The following is an 8,463-nucleotide window of genomic DNA, read 5'->3' on the forward strand; positions in this document are numbered from 1 at the left end:
ATTTTGGAACTTATAGAGAAATTAAAAAAAATGACTTCTCTCATAGTACTTCTACTTTTCATTACATTTCTATAAAATAAGCACTTTTAGAGTTAAAAATCCAAACACAAAATAACTTATTTATAAGTTACTTTTAACAGAGCCATTTATTATTTAAGTTATTTTATCAAAAGAAGCGGCCTTAGTAGCAAGATAAATTTCATCACTCTTAGATTTTCTCTTCAATTTCTTTATTACCATAACATTTAAGAACAAAATCGATAGACTAATGTTAAATATATTTATATAAAAATATTACATATTAAAAATTATTAATAATAAGTGAGAGAAAATAAAAAAAAATTCTTAAGCCATAAAATAAATTAAAAAATATTAAAAAAATTATCCGAATATGATTTGTCATGTTGGTACAAGTGTATATGCCAAAACAAATCCAAAAAGTAAACCTAGAATTCATAGAAGTAGGTAGAAACAAAAAGGGGAGAATCACCATGAAGGAGAAGTAGAAGGGGAAGCAGAAGAGGAGGAGAGACAATTATTGTTGCTATGTGACTGGTCACTTGCCGAGAAGGTAACCCTAAGCGAAGAAGCCTCTTCAGGGAGCTTCTTCATTGGACTCAAATCGACATCATCATCATCATAATCATCTAATTGAGAAGGGGAAGTTTCTGGTGTTTCAAACGGCGTTGTCATCATCACTTTGCCCTCTTCTTTTTCTTCTTGGTTCTCGTAAATGGGGTTGGATATGTACATAAGGTGCTGCTCTGGGTCCCCATTAACATTACTGCACTCGTGATGATGAGGAGGAGGAGGAGGGTGTTGTTCTACTTCTTGTTGAAGTTTCTTTGGAGTAGGTGGAGCTCTGTTAATGAAGGAAGCAAGTGGGGAAGGAACAGAGACAAGTCCGATGCTATGAGGGGTACTTTCATTTGCATTTGGATTTGGTTCTTCTGCCATGCAAACAAGGGAAGGAAAAAGGAAGCTTCTAGGAGGCTGGAATACGCCTTGTGCATAAACATTGTTGTTGTTATTCTTCAAGGTTGGATAAGAAGCGGCGGGTGTGGTGGTGGTGGTGGTGGTGGTGTTGGTCCTCGGGTGGCGGCGGCGGAGCAAGAGGGAGCAGTAGAGTTCAGCAAGGAGGACAAGGATGAGGGCGAGAACAATGGCAAGGCTTAGAACCGTTACCAAGGTTGCTCCCATGATCATCTTTGATGTGGCCTTCATAATAATTATGATCTTTGGAACACTATGATGGTCTATGGAGTATGATATGGTATGGCCTTAATTTGAGGAGCTTGGCTTTATTGTTGGTGGTGTGAGGGGCAAAGGCACGGTAATAAAGAGGGAGAGAGGGGAAGGACTCCTTTTTGGCGGGAAATGTCCTTTTTACCTTTTGACAAGGGATGGAAATTGGAATGAAGTAAGTTAAGGGCATGGAATCTTGAAAACAACTCCTAGGGAAGGGTAAAGGCTTTTTCTGTTTGAGTTCTGACCCTAGTAGTAGTAGCAGCAGGAGTTAAAACTTAAAAGTTCTGACTTTTGACTACAACGACCGTCAGAACAACTCATATCATAAAGAGTATATAAATTTACAAAGCAGTATATAAAAATACATAAATAAATAATAAGCATGACTTTTTTAAGAATTTTTTTTAATTATAAATTAAAAAAACACACCATATTTAATAGTGACAATTATTATTATCTTAAAAAATTAAGTTATATTTAACAAAAAAAAATTTTAATTAAAGCCTAAAAATCGCGTTTGAGAAAATAGTAAAATTTTTTATTTTATTTAAAAAAATCACAATTTGCCCGCTTATTATTTTTAGTGTGTGATAAAGAAATGTCTATCACAAAATGGTGAGATTATATAAATTTGGTGTTTCTAATTTTTTTGTATTGTTTTATTTTTTAAACAAACGAATCGGACCTTTCGATTTATATTTATAAAAATTAAAAAAATTTTAATATTAAACTCGAACTGTTTGATTTTTATTTTCAAAAATAAAAAAATTTAAAAGTACAAATTGAATCTTTTAATTTATAGTTTATTTTTTTAACCATTTAATTTGAATAATATCAATTAAAAAAAATAATGCCATATCAAAGAAAAATACCTAATCTTTCAATAATAATGTATTATACATATATTTAATTAATATTTAAAAAAAATTAGCCTTTAACTTCATGCTAAATATTTAGAAGAAGGTAGATGTTATAGTGTCTATATATAATTATCTAATTTATTAAAAAAATAAAAATTAATATTTAAATTAAAAAATTTAAAAATAAATATTTTTTTAATATTTAAAATTTATCATAAAAAATAAGTTTAGTAATTTTAGCACCAAAGCTAATGGCACAAAAAAATCTTAAAAAAATTTTATTACATGTAAAATTTTAGATTTTTTATTTAATTATTCTGTTAGTTTTTATAGTTTTATCAAATTTTTAATTAAATTTTATATTTTTTAATTAAATTTTTAGACTGCTTTTAATTTTGTATTTAAATCTTTTTTAATATAAAAAATATTAAAATTAATTAAATATATTTTTACAAATTAAAGATATTCATAATTAAAAAACTAATTAGATTTTTAACCGCATATATTTAAAAAAAATATTCTGTTAATTTTAATATTTTTGACATAAAAAAAGACTTAATTATAATATTAAAAACAGTATAAGAACACAATTAAAAAAAAGTTAAAAAATTTAATTAAAAAATTGATAAAATTATAAAAACCAAAAGAATTTTAAACTAATTTTTTAATTTTTAAGGTAATTGATCGTTCAAAAACTTAATAACAGATGGTGGTTTGAAATTTATTTATAAATTGATTACAACCATTTTTTGTTTGAAATTTCATAATAGTGGGCCGGTCCAATCTTTACCTTCAAAACATCCGTAATTTCTCAAAGCAGAAAAGGAAAAGGTTGCCCTCGTCCAAAAAGTAAAATAAAGGAATAGGCTGCCAGATCCTTCATTCTTCTTCCTCCGCTCCCAGCCTCGCCCTCTCTCCCCTTTTTATCTTTTAACCAAATAAAAGAAAAAAGTTCGCATAAAAGACTGCCACAATTGTGACACAACTTCAGCAATGTTCAAGAAGTTTTGAGATCTTAGTAGGCAATGACCAGTTACTCTCATGAAATACACGTAACGCACTTTTCTCATATCCTCAACTCGCAGAAGATAGGAATACGATCCATTTCTATTACAAATTTTCACAATCATGAAAGGTCAAAATGTTGCGTATAAACCACCTATGCTACCTCCATTAGTAGAGACGATGCAGAGCAACTGTTGTCAACCAACACGGGTATAAGGCCATGGCTGGTTACCAGGTACAGAAATGGATTAACGGAATAGTCAACAATCTGCAATTATAATCCCACCTGGGAAATCTTTATCAATACCGACACTTCAGATGATACCACAGCACCATGATCATAATCACTGCAATCACCAACAATATGCTAATAAAGAAGGAACTTATTCATTATAATTTTATGCGTTATGATCCTCTCAAGGCTGCCATCCTAGCAGCTAAATCATCATAGTCAGGTAACTTGGGATGCACATGCCGAGCTTCTTTTGATCCATCTGCCTGAAACGTAGCAGCACGATTGAATAGTTTGACTTTGTTAACTTCCATAGCTCCTGATTCTTCATGAGGAAGGGATGCTGATCTCGGTGGATGAGTCGCAATCCCTGGTGTCTCATCAGGTCCTCCTAAGGTTCCATTTTTCACAGAAGAGTTATCAATTTGATGTCCATGGCGAGTTTTAGACTTTCTTCTTGATTTTTCAGGCAAAGGGATGGATGGCTTTTTGCTATAATGGATCAGCAACCTATCTATTATCCTCTCATCTTCATCAGTCTTATGCCGCTCATCATCAAACAAGATTTGCAAGCCACGCTTTGATTCATCTCGTCTCCTGCTCCTTGATTTTCTACCAACTTCAGCATCTTCATTACTGCCGTCGTCGTTATTAGATCGTGATTTTGAGTGCTTCCTCCTCACAGATTTGTGTTTTAATGCAGGGGCTTCCGCAGCATCTTCACGAACAGATAGCTCATTTTCATGAATCTGTTTATTTGGTCTTGAATGTCCATTGGCCTGCTGATCTTGTTCAGAATTATCCGAACCCAACTGGGTCCTCTCAGATGAGGACCCAGCATTGGGATTCTCCGGTGCTGAAGGATATGCAGGGATGCCAGAAGATACCAAGTTGTTTTCACGTATGGTGCGTTTAGAGTTATGCTTGACATAAGGGGGTGGGATGGCATTATTGTAGTAGGACTTTACCCTAGGAGTTTCATCCCTTTGGGCTTGTCTCTCATGTACGCCACCATGAGCAAATGGCTCATTCGCATTGTTACTTGAAGGAAATCCAGCACGACCAGGAGACTTCCTAGAAGTGGCAGTGTCCTTGCTTTCTCTTAAAGGGATGGCATTCCCCCAACTATTATGCAGGTTGGAACCACCTTGGAATTGTTCCACTATGTTATCCTGAGATGAAGATCCAGTTGGTTTTAGCATACTACCCTCCTTCCAATATCCTCTATCACTCTTCTTAGATGTAACATCTACCCTTTGTGGTGACGGATCACTGCGACCATCCCTTTTCTGAGAGACCTCGTCACAACTATTTGGCTGATTGAATCCATTTTCAGGTTGTTTGGATTTATAACGAAGATGATTTTCATCTCTTTTCGAAACAACAGCTTCCTTGCCATAGTGGAGTCTGTGCTCATCATTTGGATAGCCAGGACTTCTCTGTAAAAAAATATCATGTTTGACTCCTTTCGAGGCAGCATCATTTTCATGTAATGGTTTATTATCAGTCGGATGATTATGCTTGACTGTATTTTTTCCCTGCACAAGCATATATAGTGTTTCCCACCAGGGAATTATAATTTTAGAAAATTTCTCAAAACCGTATCCCACCAGGGAAATAAAAAGGATGTGCACAAAAGTAACTATATAAAACTGAAGGAAAAAATGTAAGTAAATTTAACTATTTAAGTGTTGGGATTTTTTTTTTTTTCAAATAGACAACGAAGTTAGTCAAGTAATTAAACGGGAAAGAAAGAAGACAGCACCTGAGCAAATGCAACTGATTTTGACATCCTCAGCTCAAAAGCTTTGGAGTCCCACTTTATTGAAAATTCTGAAGCAATATCCTGCATCAAGCGGACCTTCATCTCCAGTGTAAAAATCTTCGAATTCAAATTTGCTGCAAACTGATAATTAGCAATTTAGGTGTCAGTTTAGAAACAAAATCATAAATATGTAAAACCTTTATTACAAAGGAAAGTGAAAAGTAACCTCTTGATTAACATAACATTCTAGGTCCCCGTATCTCTCCTGAAACATTTGCCGAAGATCACGCAACTCTGGTAAATCAGAAAATCTTGCCGCGGCAAACATCAGAGTGGATATAGCCTCCCTACATTCCTCAGGGCATCCACTGAAAGAAATTGGAGCAGTTGAAGCACGTTAAATATCCATTTCGAATTCAGCGCCAAATATTCAGACAGTATAATAGTACATATCAACCCACTAAAAAGAAGGTTCACATCATCATTTCACATGATATAATATTCTGATATAAAAAATGTAACATCTTAATAAAATAATTTATGTTAAGTAGGTGGTGATTAACGAATATTCCTTGGCATTTTGTTGGACCGTTCTCTACTTCACATGCATACCATAGCATTATATGATTATTATTTTTAGATAATGAAATCTAGTCACAAAATTGAGACAGAAACATATGAAAAAGGATTGGATGAAGTTTGAATTTTGAACAAGATACAGCCTTGATTCTGTCACTTTCAGAAACCTCCAAAAAGAAGTGGCCTGAGAGATATGACCACTTATTTCTCTATGAGACGTTGTTCGGCACATTTGAATATTTGATTGGAGCCTGGTTTGACAATTCTCCATCACCCATTGAAATAATCCAAAGTTTTACACATTACACAACTAAAAGATTTATAATTCCAGCTTTATCAAATGATCAATTCAACACACATATCAAGCCTGACAGATTGACTTGATCAATTATCATGGAAAAACAGCTTTCTGTTTGGGGGAAAATAAGAGAATCAACATGTAATTAATAGTTAAAACAGATTCGTACCTTAGTTTCTGCAGCACTGAGAGGTGTTTCAACACAAAATCGCATGATTGCTCAATAAAATCATAACAAGATGACAGTGTCAACTCAGCAATCAACCCTTCAGCCTGTAATTGTATAACCATATCGCGAACAAGATTAAAGCTCAAAAGTTAAGGGAAAAAATACAGATAATATTTGGCACAACTTTATGAAAAGCTCTCCTAAATTCATTTTCAATTATAAAAGAACAGTCACATCAGAGAGTCTTGCATCCTCTATATGCTTTAGATTTTAGAAACAGAAACATTTTCTCAGCTCAGTCAATTTCAATTCTAAAAACAAAACATATCTGAAAATCCTTTGACTATCAGTTGAATCAAGCTAAGACCAAAACTAACACGTTCTTCTGAACACGAAACGGAAGATTGAGAAGCTGTGCATTGAACTCAGAGATCGAGTTCAGCGAAGAATCTCATCTCGCGTCATCGAGTCCACAAATTTCATGAAACAAAAACAGAAAAAAGAAATAAAAATCAATTACTCTGTTGTAAGCATTGTCCTCTAAACGATTCGCAAGCAGATCAGCGATGTCTCTCTTAAGAAACTTCTCCGTCGCCTTCCTCCTCCTCCTTATCACATCGATCCGATTCTTCGTCTGTTTAATCAACGATTTGCTGAAAAAAAAAATAAAAGGAGATTAAATGAGAAACGAAAACCACAATCGACGTAACGGTAATGAGGTGAAAGTTATGAAGAAGGAAGAAAAGAAGAAGATAAATCAAAGTGCGGAACCATTTCGCGGCGAATCCCCGACCGAGGAGGCCGTCGAACATTTTTGAAAGATCTGATTCGGTGGCGCGACTCAGTGAACGAGCTGACTCGGGAGCTCAGAATGTGAGATTCGCCATTGACGAAGCCACGTTCATGTTTCTTACGCTTATTTATTCTTCGTTTTCTTTCTTCACACACAGCAATAGCACAGAACTCTATGTAGTGGAAGACCAACAACTGAAACCAGAAGAAAGGGAAAGCAAATAAAAGAGAGACAGCAGAATATTATTATTAAGGAAATAAAATAAATGAAAATAAAAATGCAATTTGTTTCTTTTACTAGAGCTAAGCAAAAGGACGCTTTTTCAAGGTTAGTCAATTACCGGAATGACCTTTGGCTTTTGCGCGACGGTGATGGTAACGTGACCGGCGGTGTTTTTGGTAAGAATGATGGAGGCTTATATTAGGTGTGCTTGCAAGGGAGGGAAGTAGATTGAGGAGAGGCAGATGAACCGTTGGATCTTATGACTGTCTACGGCGCTTTAAACGTGATGAACGGTCACCATATTGGATTCGTGAGACCAATAGATGGAATCTGTGTGCTGAGCTTTTGTATCAGATGTGGTAGGTTTTAACTTTTAACTGCCGTTTCTAACGGTTTCAAGTTTCAACGGTATCGGAGAATTGTGTAAGAACAGAATATTGTCCATTAAAAAAAATAATTTCCGGATAAACCCCCCTCCCCCCTTCCCTTTTTACAATGCTACTTGATTAAATTTCGTTAATAATTTTGTTTTTTGAAAATGTATTATAACAAATTTTTTTTTTCCTTGGTGTTAATAATTTGGTTAATAATAGGGTTTTTTAAATTAATTAAATATTTTATTTATGAAAATATACAACATGTTAAATATTTATGAATTATTCTCTACATACAAGCGTTTTTTCCATACAAGTCATTTATATTCACGCGCTTTCACATTTTTCTCCGTGTCTCTTCTTCTTCTTTTTCTTCTTCTTCTTCGTAATTTTTTTCTCTTGTTATCATCGTCATCAACACTACCTCTTCCTCCTCCTCCTCCTCTTCCTCCTTTTTTCATTGAAATTTCTTCTCTTCTTTTCTTTTCTCTTTCTCTTCCATCATAAGTTATCTTGTTGTTGAAAATAATAAATAATTCAGGTTCAGATTGTCAATTGAACCAGAATGAAATTGATTATTGTTTTGAATCCAATTAAGTGGCTGAGGTGTGGTTCAATTCAGAAGAAAAAATATAGTATTAGAGGAAACATTTTTTTGTATTTGCAGCAAATTTGGGTGTAGCACGAAGATATTTGGGTGTAACACGAAGATATTTGGGTGTATTTTAAGAATTTTTGGGTGTATTTTTTTCTGATAAGTTCTACATAATTCAAAACTCTTCCTCTTCCTCTTCCTCCTTTTTATCTTCTACTACTTTTTTTTTCATCATCATCACCGTCTTGTTCTTCTTCTTTTTTTCTTATTCATCTTTTCCTTTTTGTTTTACCTTCTCAAAAGTTTCTTCTTGTTTTACTCTC

The 8,463-nt window shown here is 34.0% G+C and overlaps 2 protein-coding genes across 2 annotated transcripts; both read right to left on the reverse strand.

Annotated features, from left to right (window-relative positions):
• Positions 1–358: 358 nt before the first annotated feature.
• LOC112751191 (uncharacterized) lies at positions 359–1,558 on the reverse strand. The gene has a single exon (XM_025800250.2). The coding sequence runs from the start codon at positions 1,222–1,224 to the stop codon at positions 487–489; it is 738 nt and encodes a 245-aa protein (XP_025656035.1). The 5' UTR covers positions 1,225–1,558; the 3' UTR covers positions 359–486.
• A 1,597-nt stretch (positions 1,559–3,155) lies between these two features.
• On the reverse strand, positions 3,156–7,230 carry LOC112751192 (uncharacterized). The gene is made up of 6 exons (XM_025800252.3): positions 6,928–7,230; positions 6,677–6,809; positions 6,157–6,260; positions 5,337–5,478; positions 5,111–5,251; positions 3,156–4,883 (listed from the first exon to the last, which is right to left on the reverse strand). Exons 1-6 carry the CDS (start codon positions 6,966–6,968, stop codon positions 3,519–3,521), a joined length of 1,926 nt encoding a protein of 641 aa, XP_025656037.1. The 5' UTR covers positions 6,969–7,230; the 3' UTR covers positions 3,156–3,518.
• Between the last annotated feature and the right edge of the window lie 1,233 nt (positions 7,231–8,463).

This window comes from Arachis hypogaea, chromosome 15 (genome assembly GCF_003086295.3).
Source record: "Arachis hypogaea cultivar Tifrunner chromosome 15, arahy.Tifrunner.gnm2.J5K5, whole genome shotgun sequence".
In the NCBI taxonomy this organism is placed as follows: domain Eukaryota; kingdom Viridiplantae; phylum Streptophyta; class Magnoliopsida; order Fabales; family Fabaceae; genus Arachis; species Arachis hypogaea.